The sequence below is a fragment of the Rhinolophus ferrumequinum genome, chromosome 6, assembly GCF_004115265.2.
Source record: "Rhinolophus ferrumequinum isolate MPI-CBG mRhiFer1 chromosome 6, mRhiFer1_v1.p, whole genome shotgun sequence".
In the NCBI taxonomy this organism is placed as follows: Eukaryota; Metazoa; Chordata; class Mammalia; order Chiroptera; family Rhinolophidae; genus Rhinolophus; species Rhinolophus ferrumequinum.
In genome coordinates this window covers 63,580,032-63,594,264 of record NC_046289.1, presented here as the reverse complement: position 1 = coordinate 63,594,264, position 14,233 = coordinate 63,580,032, and the positions used below count along the sequence as shown (strand labels likewise).

General features: G+C 52.7%; 1 protein-coding gene across 4 annotated transcripts in view; it reads left to right on the top strand.

Annotated features, from left to right (window-relative positions):
• MAPKBP1 (mitogen-activated protein kinase binding protein 1) overlaps positions 1-14,233 on the top strand; it is a 51,285-nt gene that overhangs the window by 29,154 nt on the left and 7,898 nt on the right. For 2 of the 4 annotated variants that reach the window (XM_033108525.1, XM_033108524.1), the window contains exons 4-22: positions 5,703-5,765; positions 5,995-6,052; positions 6,762-6,932; positions 7,323-7,460; positions 7,688-7,870; positions 8,095-8,112; positions 8,438-8,598; positions 9,355-9,544; positions 10,122-10,268; positions 10,475-10,650; positions 11,416-11,507; positions 11,788-11,913; positions 12,283-12,353; positions 12,514-12,635; positions 12,918-12,993; positions 13,099-13,210; positions 13,382-13,445; positions 13,696-13,830; positions 14,032-14,168. In XM_033108525.1, coding sequence (XP_032964416.1) covers positions 5,703-5,765; positions 5,995-6,052; positions 6,762-6,932; positions 7,323-7,460; positions 7,688-7,870; positions 8,095-8,112; positions 8,438-8,598; positions 9,355-9,544; positions 10,122-10,268; positions 10,475-10,650; positions 11,416-11,507; positions 11,788-11,913; positions 12,283-12,353; positions 12,514-12,635; positions 12,918-12,993; positions 13,099-13,210; positions 13,382-13,445; positions 13,696-13,830; positions 14,032-14,168 — 2,240 coding nt within the window. The remainder of the gene's footprint in view (positions 1-5,702; positions 5,766-5,994; positions 6,053-6,761; positions 6,933-7,322; positions 7,461-7,687; positions 7,871-8,094; positions 8,113-8,437; positions 8,599-9,354; positions 9,545-10,121; positions 10,269-10,474; positions 10,651-11,415; positions 11,508-11,787; positions 11,914-12,282; positions 12,354-12,513; positions 12,636-12,917; positions 12,994-13,098; positions 13,211-13,381; positions 13,446-13,695; positions 13,831-14,031; positions 14,169-14,233) is intronic. The other 2 variants (XM_033108527.1, XM_033108526.1) reach the window with 1 other exon arrangement.

The window sequence follows — 14,233 nt, the reverse complement described above, 5'->3', positions numbered from 1 at the left end:
ATAAGATTCCCCTTTAAGGGTGAGTCTGGAGGGGCAGTTTGTGGTTCCACACCTGGGTGAGGACCCCGTGCCGGGGTTGCCAGAGGGCGGATTCCCTAGACAGCCCTGTTCGTGTTTGCGGTGCACGCGAGTTCCCTTTAAGAAGAGGGCTAGGAGCACCATGCTGGTTACTTTGTACGTGAGCTTCAGCTTCACAGTTCTGTGAGGTACATATTATTATTCCTATTTTACAGATGAGGAAACTGAAGTTCAGAGAAGTTAAGGAGCGAGCCCAAGATCACACAGTATGTTAGCAGCTAGATCTGCCTGACCCCAGCTTAGTGAATGTTTCCCTCATCTCCCTTCCAGCAGGTGTCAGTGAGTCCTAAAAGACCTGCCCTCGGGCCCTACTGCCCAGAGCTGCTACTCAGGAGGTTCCTCCGCTAAGCGACTTGTTCACTCATTCAGGAATATTTATCGAGTGTCTGTCTTCTAGGCCCTGGGATGTAACAATAAACAAAACAGTCAAAAATACCACCTTCACAGAGCTGGCAATCTAGTGATGAAGATAGATCCCTTTCCCCTAAGCAAGTAAACTATATAGAATATTACAAGTTGACGTGCTTTGGAAAAAGTATAAGAAATAAGCAGTGAAAGGGAATAGGGAAGGTGGGGACTGTGGGGTTGTACTGGTGAATAGGGCTAGCGCGTGACCTCGGAGCAAGGCTTGAGGAGCATTGGTGCTTCTGCGAGTCCCTTTCTCCTTGTACCTGATTCGAAAGGAGAAATTCTGAAGCACAGGGTGTCTGCTCGAGCTCTCTGTGTCCTGCTCCCTGTATGTGCAGCTGCATTCATTGCTCATTGCAGTCCATTTGTTTATGTCTTCTGGGGGGTGGCGGGTGGTAGGAGGTGGATGTCGTGGGGATGCTGGGCCCTTCGTGGGGGCAGCAGGCGTGGACCTGTCCAGGGGAGGGGGCTGTCGAGGGCTTGTCCCCTCCTGGCCCAGAGAAGTTTCTGGGCAGTGGTCCCAGTACCTGGTCCGGTGCCCCCTGTGCCTCCTGGGCTGAGGCCCGAGACTGAGGCTGTACGGTCTTCCAGAGAGTGAGCAGCCTTCCTGCACCTGTACCCTGGGCTTCTGAATTACGGCCAGCCCAGCCTTTGTCACGTGGAGGAATTCAGCCAGCCCTGCTGGGAGGGCCTTGTAAAGATGACTGCCTGCTGTCCTGGGCAGAGTCAAGGGACCAGGCCCGGAGCCAAAGACTGATGCAAAGGGTGCCCCGCCCTCCCTCCCTAGCTGACCGGGGAGCTTGCTCAAAGGTCAAAGGAGACAGGGGAGGAGGCTCCCACATCATGATTTTGAGGTCTGTTCTCTTGGGAGGACCTCAACAAGTTGGGCAAAGGAGGAACCTTGGGGGTCTTCGCCAAGTTCTGCCCTCACTTCAGCATCTGCCTTCTTGTCCCCACATGTGTGATCATGGGTTGGTCTCTCTCTTCCACTTTCTCTGTGTTGGAAGGTTTCCAAACTTGAATAATTAGAAGTAAAAATTTCAGCTTAAGGGCCTACCTCTGTGTGTTTCCTTTTTTGTGTGTTTCCCTCCTTTGCTTAACTCTTCTTTGCCACACCTGAGAATTTTCCAGGCTGTACTGTGTGCGTGTATGTCGGGGGCGGGGGGCCTGTTAGAGAAGTGAAAGGTTTGCCTCATAGCCAGTCGGTCATCTTTCTATCTGCATTGTGTTCTCCCCTCCCTTTCCTTTTCCTCCCCTTGCCTCCCCTCTCCTCCCCTTTCCACCATGGTATTGAACTCAGAGGAAAGAGGAAACAAGATGTTGTGGCCCAGCAAGACTCAGAATTTTTGTGCAGTGACTTGGAAAGTGTTTTCAGCAGTCTGATGCACTGCCCTCGATGGTCCCAGTGCTGCTTTGGGATGTTAGATTTAAAGGAAAACTCCAAAGCTTCCCACAGAGCGCTCATCCCCTGCGTGTTCTGGATTCGCAGTGTGCACTGACTCAGCCCAAGTCAGATGAGCTCTCAGCTGAAGCCCTCTGCCGTGGTTTATCTGTAGCTGAGCAGAAAGTTAGGTCACCAGTAACCAACTCCGACCAGAAGCCATTGCTAGAGAGAGGAGCGGAGGACATTCTCAACAGGTCGGCAGATAGCAAGAAGGTTCAGCGAACGTCAGATAAACCGAAAACTTGCTGGGCTCTTCACGATGATGGCAAGCCTGCGGGGTATCTTCTCGCTTTTCACACACTGAATAAAGTATTAAAATCTAAATATTTAAATCTATGATCTTTGAACTCTAACTGCTGTAATTCTCATTGTGCCCTGTTCTGATTTCCAAAAATCCTGTAACCTCAATCTTTTTCCCTCAAAGTGCCCCAGTCTTCTTTCCCTCTTATCAGAACAGAAGCTCCTGTTCGCAGTACCCTGCACATTACTTAGGTCAGTGTACTTCCTGTGTTTCAGCTTCCGTTTTCTCTTTCCCCCACTCACTCCACTTTCCTTTTTCTTAGAGTGCTACTCCTGACTCTGTTTTGCTTTAGCTGAGTGGCTTTGAGCAAATTACCCCAATGCTTTGAAATTGTTTCTCCCTCTATAAAGTGGGGGTAATTATACCAGCGTCCCAAGTTGCTGTAAGGATTAGCTAAAAGTCATCTGAATTGCTTAGCAGAGTACTTGCTACATAGACAGTGCCGGGTAAATGATAACTCTTATTGGGCCCCATTGTGTGAAGAGCAGACCAGTTGTTACTGGATGAACTGGATGCCTTCATGTTTAGAGTTCATTGAAACTCTTGTGTGGTGCTTTTTAACTTAGCCAAGAGATGTCACTTCTGTTCTCTTTCCATGCTTTTGCGCTGCTGTCTTAGACAGTTAAGGAGGTTTTTCCCTCAGTTTTCCCTCAGTCCTTCCTTGCTACCTTCCAAGCTTATGATCTCCCAAGTGAATGAAGATGCAGATATTTTCTTAACCCAGCTCTCCTTTCTGGGCTGCCTTCCCAGAACAAAAAAATAGAGCCTCCTTTAAAGTTTTTACCATTACTCAGCTCCTAACAGGATTCATCTCCATTCTTCCACAGGAAAACCCTGACACCGTCCCTAGCACCTCATTCCTCCCTGCCAGGAACCCCTTTCAGCTTCATGTCCATGTTCCAGGAGTAGTAATATTAAGATTTGTCATTTGTCTGGCTCTTCCTGTGTGTCAGAAAAAAATCGTTTAATCTTCACAGGAGTTCTATGAGCTAGATCCAAGTGTCTCCTTTTTTATAGATAAGGAAACAGGCTTGTGACTTACCCATGGTCACAGAGGTATACATGGCAGAACAAAGACTCAAACCCTGGTCTCTGACTCCCAAACCCCCAATGTCTTCATTGCCCCACAGTGGAGGACCCAGAGGTCCCCAGTCCTCTTTCCATAGAAGATAGGTGAGGCATGGAGTTGGGAGGAGAGCTGGGGCCACCTGATGCCCCACAGGACCAAGCTAGTGGACCACAGGAGGCAAGCATTCGTCCATTCAACAAGTGGTTCTTGAACAACTGCAGTGGGCCAGACTCTGCTAGGCCCAGGAGGTAAAGGGGTGAGCAAAATCAGAACCAGTCCCCACCCTCATGGAATGCATAGTCTAGTGGGAGAGACAATCAAAACTAAACGTAAAATTGTAGCTGTGATAAATGTTACAAAAGATTGAGACAAAAGATTGATAACCTAAGATCTGAAAGAGGACTAAGGCGTTAACTCGTGGGTCAAGGGAGAGAAGAACGTTCTAGACAAAGGAAATGGCTCCTTCCAAGGCCCTGGAGTGGGAGGAGCATAGCAAGTTAAAGGGAGTGAAAGAATGTGGTTGGAGGTGGTTCAGGGTGAGGCTGGAGGGTAGGCAGGGGTTGCACCACCCAGGGCCTTCCTGGGTCCTCCAAGGACTTTGGTCTTAGAAGCTCCCCAGGGATTATCAGCAAAGGGTGATGCGATCAGATCAGAGGTGTGTGTACCTTCGATGTAAAGAGCACTGGCTCTGCCTGTTATAGGAGCCTAGGTTTCCTTATCTCAGAATTTTTGGAGAGTTGGAGCAGGTGGTCCTCAAAGTCGCAATGCCTTTAATTCCTTCCATCCGTGCTTCCAGCTCGGAGGTCCTATGTGTCTGTCTGTTTTGGAGGAATTCGGCTCCCTGTACCCTGGATTGTCCCTAATAGGAACTGGGCCAGTGTGTGTGTGTGTGTGTGTGTGTGTGTGTGTGTGTGTGTGTGTGTGTGTGTGTGTGTGTGTAGAGGGGAGCGCGAGCGATGGGGCACAGAGCTTCCAAAGCCATCTGATTTTTGTCATATCTTTTAAAACCCTCCTGACATGGCATTCTGGAAGGGAAGCAGGAGACTGGAAGTTGGTATAAAGAGAAAAGGGAAAAAAGAATGAGGAAAGGGATAGAGGAAAGATTAGGAGATGGGAAGAGAAGGAGAAAGAAAACAGTGGGGAAGGGTCTAGGGCAGGGGGTTAGAGGAGGATGTGACTCAGGAATTCCAAGGCTGCTGGTAGCCTGGCAGTTCTGGTGTAGCTGGTGCACCTCAGACATCCCAGTGTCCCCAGAGATTGCCTGTGGAATTTGCATATGAAGTGGTGTATTGAGCCTGAGATGCTAGGCACTCATTAGCAGCTTGTACCCGCCTTTGCTTCACGTTTCTAGCGAGCTTGGGGTTCAGAGGTGGGGGCTGCAGTGGGTTTCCTACTAAACAAGGCTGGCTCTAGGGGACATCGCCCTTTCTCTCCTCATTCCCTTACCTGGTACAGCAGGCACCACGCTTGTTCCTGTCGCCTAGTTACAGTGCTGATGAAGTGCAGGCAGAAGGAACAATGGGCCCAGGCTTGCTGACAGCCAAGGAGCCTGAGGGAAAACACTGCCTGCTTATGGCTTCAGCTTCTTGCCCCAACTCCTACCATTTGGCCTCCTCTCTGGAGCTGCCTCTGGAAAGTCAGTCTGAACCTGATCCCATCCAGCCTTGCCACCTTCTCTGCACGGCAGGTGGAGTCCCTGATTATCTTCTGGCAATCTGGCCCTTTGGGGCCAGGGATTTTTCAGGGCTGGGCCCGGGAACTCTGAGGCAGTGAACAGGCTTCCCCAGGCTCTCTCAGGCTCTCTGTGCCCATCCCTTTGTCTTACTGAGCCTTCCTGCAATTTTGGCCCCCTACCTCCCACCCCTTCCGCATCTGACATGTACAGGGTATGGGGGTACCAGCTCTTGCCAAGTAAGTACACACATGGGTGCACACGTGAGAGGCCTCACGCTCTCCTTGGAGCACAGATGCCTGACACACGTGTGGCGCAAAGCCTGTGAACTGGCTGCACACCTCGGGACGGCTTTGCCCAAACCACATGTACTCTTCCCTCCTGCACCCCTTCCTGGGCTCTGTGCGGAGCTGTGGGCAGGTCTGTGTCCCTGCTGCCCTTCGCGGGTATGACCAGAGCTGCTGCTGGGGCTTAGGCGCCTGATGGGGCTGGGCTTCCAAGGAGCCCTTTCACCCTCGGGCTGCAGAGAGAGGCCCTGTGGGTGGGGAGGGGAAGCAGGAGCATGTGGCAGGACAGAGCAGTCAGTTACCCTCAGTGGCAAGTGGAGCCTCGCCCAGCTTGCTCCACCTGGCTGCTTCCGCTGCTGGGTGACTGGAATTCCCCGATGGCCTGGGAGGTCCTGGGGGAGCTGCGGTTGGTGCTCAGTCTGTTGTCTCACTCATCTCCCCAGGTGTGTGGTCGTGCTGTTCAATCCTCGGAAACACAAACAACACCACATCCTCAACAGTTCCAGGTAAATGGGTCTGGACCCTCAGGAATCACCTCCTTCTCCTGGGAGGAGGGCACTGTCTGCGGTCTCTGTGGCTCTGGAGACTGGGCCCTGGTGGGGCCCCTGAGCCAGATAGGGACATGCCACATGTGCCATTGGTGTCCGCTGGTCTTGCCTTTTGAAGGGACTGTGAGGGAGTCAGGCTTAGGCCAGGGTGCCAGTGCCCCTCTGAGCCTGCCTCATCTCTTTGCAGGAAAACCATCACTGCTCTTGCCTTCTCCCCTGATGGCAAGTATTTGGTCACTGGAGAGGTGAGTGAAGAGGGGAGGCTGCAGTTCTCTGCAGAGGGTGGGTGTTCTGGCCTCAGTAGCTGAGAGCTATAATCACAGGCCTATTTAGGGCTGCTGCCACTTTGGCTTCTTGAGCAGATGCCAACTGCTGGTTTTTGCCGTACCTTCCAACAGCGGTGCTTAGGCCTTAGTGTGCACCCAAGTCATCTGGAGGGCTTGTTCAAATGCACAGCGCAGGACCTAACCCCAGAGTTTCTGATTCTGCAGGGCTGGGATGGGACTCCAAAACTTAACGTTTCTAACAAGTTCCCACATCGTGCTGATTCTGCTGGGGTGGGAAGCACACTTTGGAAAGAAACCACTGCCTTAAAATATTCCTTATTCCCGGAGGCCCCCTTCTGGGCACATGAGGAATACCACTACCTTCTCCATGGTCTAGGGAGGCAGTGGGGGTGGAAATAGGCGTGAGTGTAGTGGTTCCCAACCCTGGCTGCCCATCAGAATCCCTCACGGAGCTCTGAACAGATACAGAGGTACAGACCCTCACCCAGAGATACTGAACAAAATCTGGGGCCATTTCCTCCTTGATAATCATTGTCCTGAGATATTTCTGGTGTTTCCTCTATACCCGTGCCCTGTGTAGCACTCTGCTCTTGACTCTTGGCCACTGTGAAGGGGTAGGGGTGCTGTCTACCCCTGGCCCTCACTGCCAGTCCTTGCCTCCCTGCAGAGCGGGCACATGCCTGCCGTGCGGGTGTGGGACGTGGCTGAGCACACCCAGGTGGCAGAGCTGCAGGAGCACAAGTATGGGGTGGCTTGCGTGGCCTTCTCCCCGAGCGCCAAGTACATTGTCTCCGTGGGCTACCAGCATGACATGATCGTCAACGTCTGGGCCTGGAAGGTGAGTGGCCTGGGTGGGCCGGCCTGGCAACCTCCCGGGGGCCCAAGGGCCAGGTGGGGAGCCAGGAAGACGCTGACCTGAGCCCCTTCACTCCACTCTGCTGATTCTAGAAAATAATGGGAAGTGGGAAAGAGCAACTAGGTAGCCAAGTGTGTTGGTGGAAAGGGGCTAGCTTCCTCCTTTTAAGGACCTCCAGAGGAAATGAGTCTCCTCAACTCCTAAAAGGGATTCTCCTCCTCCCCCCTTTTTTTCTGACCAGTAAATCCTGGAAAGAAACATTTTTTTTTTTCCCAAGTACAAATCCTGTCTAACCCTCCTCCATCCTCTGAACCTCTTTCTTCTTAGCTGCAAGAGGCAGAACCTTGATTCTTCCTTTGGCTTTCCCTCCAGAAAAACATTGTGGTGGCCTCCAATAAAGTGTCCAGTCGAGTGACAGCAGTGTCCTTTTCTGAAGATTGCAGTTACTTTGTCACTGCAGGCAATCGGCACATCAAATTCTGGTACCTCGATGACAGTAAGACCTCGAAGGTGAGATGCTGAGGCCAGAAGTAGCTACCAGGGCCAGGGCCTGCTCAGCCCCTCAGGGGACCCTGCTCCACTCAGGCCCCTCTCTGCTTACTTAGCAGCAATAAGAAGTTCTGGATAAGCCAGAAACTGTCTGGGCCGAGGAGTAGTCTCAGAGAGCCAGGGTGGGCCTAGTTTCCAGGGGCAGGCTCGGGGGTGGATGGGTAGGCAACAGTGGTGTGTCTCCACAGGTGAATGCCACTGTACCCCTGCTAGGCCGCTCGGGGCTGCTGGGGGAGCTACGGAACAACCTGTTCACCGACGTGGCCTGTGGCCGAGGGAAGAAGGCAGATAGCACCTTCTGCATCACATCCTCAGGGCTGCTGTGCGAGTTCAGTGACCGGAGGCTTTTGGACAAGTGGGTGGAGCTGAGAGTAAGTACCTCTGGCCCAGTGGGTTGGGGCTGCCCAGGTCTCAGCGCAGGGGAGAACCGGTGCCTATGGCTCCTCCCAGGGGCTGGGCCCTTGTGCATGCAGGAAGGGACCCCAGGACAAAGGAGCCTGAGGCCAGAGCTGAGCCCCTTCCAGCCTGTGGAGATCTGTATAACTGCCTCCTCTCTGCTCTTTCTGTCTTTCCCCTGCTTTCCTCTTCTGCTCAGAACACAGACAGCTTCACAGTAAGTGGTGACTAGACTCTCCTCTCTTTTTCATACTGTTTCTTTTCTCTTTTCTGGGCTTTTCCTACTTTGTTTTCTTTGTCATAAACTTCTGATACCTCAGGAGGGTCCCTGACTCCCAGCACCCAAATTGTACACGGCAGTGGGCCGCCTCGCTACCTGCTGCTAGAGGGGGGGCATCTCTAGATGGCAGCTGAGGGGCTCAGGCCGGAGCAGCCGGGCTGTGTTCCCCTCCTTCACCTTGGCTGGCTGCTCCTCTTGGCAGGTGACTGTGGAGGAAGGGTTGGGCAGGTGGCCCGTGCTGACCTGACTTCTCTGCCTGCAGACCACCGTGGCCTACTGCATCTCTGTGAGCCAAGACTATATCTTCTGTGGTTGCGCTGATGGCACCGTGCGCCTCTTCAACCCCTCCAACCTGCATTTCCTCAGCACCCTGCCCCGGCCCCACGCCCTGGGGACGGACATTGCCAGCGTCACTGAGGCCAGGTGAGCGATGTGGAGGCATAGCTCCACTCAGAGCTTTACGCTGTGCTCAGCCCTTCCCTGGCTGTGCTTCAGGGAACACGGTGAGAAGTGTATTGATGCCCAGAGATTACCAGGAACACTTCTGTCGATAAAGAAATTTGGGTTTACTGGTACTTGTTGTAACCAAGGAGAACCAGGGAGTATCTCACTCCGTAAGTGGGGGGTATTGTAAGATTTGGGCTGTCTGAGGTGATTTTAGGAATGGTTCAAGAGATCGAAGTTTTGCTCTGGTTGGACGCTGTCAGGAAGCAGGGGCCATTCTATCACTGGACGTCGGTGGGGGCCAAAGCTATAACTGGTAAAGAAGCAGCCGTCAATCCTGATAGATGGGAAAGGGTGACGCTTGGTCATTTTTCTGGTTTGTGCAGTGCTCTTGTTTTTCTCTGTGCTCAGACACTATGACCAAGGGGTCTTGTTTTTGTTTGGCTCTGTCATGGCCACCGAGTGACCTTGTCTGATGTGGGTGTTGTGTGATGCTCTTTGTGTGCAGCAGGAGAACACCATGGCCCAGCAGCTAGTGCTGGGTTGGCTCCCAGCTGACAGCTGTCAGGCGCTGCTGCTTTCTTTCTTAAGCAACTGCTTCTAAACTGGCTCGTCCAGAGAGGGCTCCCCATGCTCTGCTCCTTCTTTCATGGGTTGGCTTCTGGTTTTATTCCCTTTGATCCTTCATTTCATCAGCTCATCACTCACCAGTCTGCCCTCTCCTGTTCCCCACAGTCGCCTCTTCTCCAGCGTGGCCAATGCCAGGTATCCAGACACCATTGCCTTGACCTTTGATCCCACCAATCAGTGGCTGTCTTGTGTATACAACGACCACAGCATTTATGTGTGGGATGTGAGGGATCCCAAGAAAGTGGGCAAGGTGTACTCGGCTCTGTATCACTCGTCCTGCGTCTGGAGTGTGGAGGTACGTGGGCTGGGATACCATTGTGGAGACAGAACGTGGGGATCCCCAAGTATCACATTACGTTCCTGCTGCCTCCTTCTGTCTTCAGCAACATCCCTGTGTGTCCACCTATTGTCAGACGGGTCCTGAGGATTGAACTAGAATTTTAGTGCTTTTACATCTTAGGCTCTTTTCAGTGTGCTCCCCTCTTCTCCCCGCCACCCCCCCACACTCCCCCATCCTTAGCTTTGCCTTGTCCTAGGCTGGGTGATCTTGGGCAAGTTACTGAACTTGACTGAGCCTCAGTTTCCTCAACTGTAGAATAATGTACCTGATTCATCTAAGTGTTCTAAGTGTTCAATGAGATAATGTAAGTGGGAGACACAGAAGCGTCCCTAGTACATAGTAGGTGCTTGGCTAATGTACTTTCATTAGTGATTGTGAAGAGTATCTAATAGCTCTGGCTTGCTTACTGTGTGACAGACACTGGGCTAAGTCTTGGCCAGCAGTGTCCCTTTAATCTCATTCCCTTGTCCCTGGACAGGAAAGGCACTGCTCCCTAACTGGAGACATGACTTTGTTCCCTCTGCCTCTTCAGATCTACCCTGAAGTGAAGGACAGTAACCAGGCCTGCCTGCCCCCCAGTTCCTTTATCACCTGTTCCTCGGACAACACCATCCGCCTGTGGAACACCGAGAGCACCGGGGTGCATGGCTCCGCCCTGCACCGAAACATCCTCAGCAATGTGAGCCCTGAGGCCTGGGGGTCCCCACTCCACACTTAGTATCCCATCCCCTCAGCCTCCAAACCTTCTCAGGAACGGGGTCCCCAGACCTTGATCTTCCAGCTCTTATTTGATGGGGCCCTGCCAAGGGTTTTTCTTCTCCATCATTCCTCTCCTCTTGCAGTTGTACCGGGTCGGGCCTGCTTTATCCATTCCTCTTTACCTAGGACCTCATTAAGATCATCTATGTGGATGGGAACACGCAGGCCCTGCTGGACACGGAGCTCCCCGGAGGAGACAAAGCTGATGGGTCCCTGATGGACCCCCGTGTGGGCATCCGCTCTGTGTGCATCAGCCCCAATGGACAGCATCTGGCTTCGGGAGACCGTATGGGCACGCTCAGGTAATGCCAGGCCTGGAGTGGGTACTGCCTGCCTTCCCCGGTGCAGGCTGCTGGTGGTGGGGGTTCATTCCTCAAGGACAGAGCTTTAGAAAAGTTTGGTTCAAAAAGATTGGGGAACAAGATATTTATATACAAGGGAAAGATAACTTTACAATGAAGAAATTCAGCAGACACCATCTTCACCATGTCATCAAGCTTCACATCCTCATATCGACATCATGAAGCCCATAATATGATATACTACGCCTTGTTTCTGTGGTATTCTTGCCAAAAATGCATAAACTTATTCCAATCATGAGAAAACATCAGACAAACTCAAATTGAGGTACTTGCCACAGAGTACCTGTACTGATCAGTACTCTTCAGAAGTGTCGAGGTCATGAAAAATAAGGTAAGACTGAAGAACTGTTACAGACTACAGAAGACTAAGGAGAAATAACTAAATGCACATTGGATAGGATTCTGGATCCAGAAAAAGGACATTATGGAGAAACTGGTAAAATTCTGATAAAGCCTTTAATTAATAATATTATGCCAATGTAAATTTCCTGGTTCTGGTAATTGAACTATTGTTTTGTAAGATGTTAACATAAGGGAAAGCTGGGTAAAGGGAATGTGGAAACTCTCTGTACTCATTACACTTTTGTCTAAGCCTAAGAAATTAAATAAGAATAAATTTTGAAAAAGGTTGTAACAAAGGAAGCTAGGTGAGTCTCTATTCCTGCAGCCTGGCAGTGACCTCTTCCCTCTTTCTTATCTTTGCAGGGTGCACGAGCTGCAGTCTCTAAGTGAGATGCTGAAAGTGGAGGCCCATGACTCAGAAATTCTGTGCCTGGAGTACTCTAAGCCAGACACAGGTAAGGAGGTTACCTGGTCCCCAGCCCAGCACGGCCCAGTTCTCCTCCAGTCCTGCTAATGCCATTTACATCTGTTCCAGCTCTTGGGTGTGGGACTGAAAGTCCTATGAATCATTTGGTGTCTTTGCAGTTTTAGAGGAGGACAGCTCCATCCCTGCTCCGTGGTTCACGTGGCTTGGGAATATGGGGCTCAGTTCCCCATTTGCAGTCCTCTTTGCCCAGGCCCAGAGAGGGGCCTGCTTTGGGCACTTGTGGGCTGATGGAATTCTTTTAACCTCAGGTCTGAAGCTGCTAGCATCCGCGAGTCGGGACAGGCTGATCCATGTGCTGGATGCTGGACGGGAGTATAGCCTACAGCAGACGTTGGATGAGCATTCGTCCTCCATCACTGCTGTCAAGTTTGCAGGTGGGGGCAGGGCAACTGAGAAACACCCTGCCATCTACCCCCAACATCCCCCTGGCCCCACCACTGCCCCCTGCCTCCTGCCTCCATGAGAAAGAGTGGCTGTCACGGCGGGGGAGTGTTGGACAGCGGCTGGGAGGCCTGGGGCTGGATGGGAAGACAGGTGGACTGTAGACTCTCCATCCAGGGGACCCTGAGCCAACCAGGTGGGTTGAGATTAGGAGGAAAGGAAAGCCCAGGTTTGGAGGGAAGCATCCTGATTTAATTGGTTGTCCCAGCCCCGTAGAGTAGCTCGAAACGGGGAAACATGGAGGGAAGGCTGGCCCCATGTGGTGAGAGCAGTGGGAACAGCTAGGCCCCCTTCCTCCACAGCCAGCGAAGGGCAAGTCCGCATGATCAGCTGTGGAGCAGACAAAAGCATCTACTTCCGCACGGCACAGAAGGTGAGGGGCGGGGCTTCCCTGAATGGGGCAGCGGGTGGCACTGGGGGTCTCTACTGGTCCCTTACCTGAGGTTGCAAGAGGTGAAGAGAGGAGAAGCAGGGCTTTCTGGGCCTGGTAAGGCATTTGGGCTTGGGGTCTACCCACGTGCTCACCCCTGCAGTCTGGAGATGGAGTACAGTTTACACGGACACACCACGTGGTACGGAAGACGACCCTCTATGACATGGATGTGGAGCCCAGCTGGAAATACACGGCCATTGGCTGCCAGGACCGAAATATTCGGTGGGAATCCCTTTCTCAGACCATCTGACCGGTTCCTTCATGCCCGAGGGGGTCAGCTGTAGGCAACGGAGTCCCCATGTCTGTCTTCTTTGTCCAGGACTGTGTGCCCCTGTGAGCCCACAGAATGAGCGCTTTGCCTCACTCAAGAGGTGGCAGTCCCTTGGCGTTGGGGAGTGGCTCCCATAGGGAATTGGGCTGGGAGAGCGTGCTGGCATGTCTGCCGCCCAGGTGTGCTTCACCACGACCTTCGCCTCGTGCGAATGAGAGTGTGTTTCTTTATAGGATCTTTAACATCAGCAGTGGGAAGCAGAAGAAGCTGTTTAAAGGGTCACAGGGTGAGGACGGCACTCTGATTAAGGTAAGGGCCCAGTCGGATGGGCGCTGGTCCAGAGAGTGGTAGGACGGGTACTGGGTGGAGAGGGCCTGCTGCTTCCTGTCCTCTCCAGCTGTGTGTCCCACTCAGGTGCAGACAGACCCCTCAGGGATCTACATTGCCACCAGCTGCTCCGACAAGAACCTCTCCATTTTTGACTTCTCTTCAGGCGAGTGTGTGGCCACCATGTTCGGCCACTCAGGTGAGTATAGCCCCAATACTCTGCCCCTGGAACTTTATTCTTTCTTTTTTTAGTTTCTTGGGACCCATCACATCTGGCTGCTTCTCCCTCCCAACCAACCCCCACGGTTGGAACAGAAACTCAGCTGGGATTTCAGGGTGGCTCATGGGCCACATTCTTTGTTCTTCACAGAGATTGTCACTGGCATGAAATTTAGTAATGACTGCAAACATCTCATCTCTGTGTCGGGAGACAGGTGAGCAGAAGCTTCCCTGCAACGGATTCTTCCTCTGTGCCACAAATATACCCTGTCCCCTCCCCGCTCTCCCCTCAGTGGTGTCTCTGGGAAGTAGGGCTAAACAGGGATATTTCTTGGCTGGGCCTGACCTGATGCTAGCGGTTGGCTTGGTCTCCTTGCCAGCTTGTGGAAAAGGGGAACTAATGGCGTTGCCACCTCCAGAGTCTTACCCTCCCTCTCCCTCACCCAACTCTGTGGCTCTGCCCAGCTGCATATTTGTGTGGCGCCTGAGCTCTGAGATGACCATCAGCATGAGGCAGCGTCTGGCTGAACTGCGCCAGCGTCAGCGAGGGAGCAAGCAGCAAGGACCGTCCTCTCCCCAAAGGGCTGCTGCACCCAGCCGGTGAGAACTGTGTGGGATATGGGCAGGCCCTGGGTGGGCGTCCAGATTGCCCTCTGTGGTGTCACGCGCCTCCTCCTTGCTCTGGACCTACCCTTCAGCAACTCTGTCCCCCAACACCTGCTTCTCCCATGAAGACCCATGATGTTGGCCTCTCCCCACACTGAGTCTCCTCTCCCCATGACCTTCCTCTCTCGGACACAGACGCGAGGCCCCGACCAGGCTGTCTTCTGGGCCAGCACTCTCATCAGACAGTGACAAGGATGGAGAAGACGAGGGCACTGAAGAAGAAGAACTTCCAGCTCTGCCCATCCTTGCCAAGGGTACCAAGAAAGAGCCAGGTCTGTGGAAGTCTGGCGTGGGGCCAGACAGGAACCAATTGGTATAGAGGCTAGATATGCCCTTT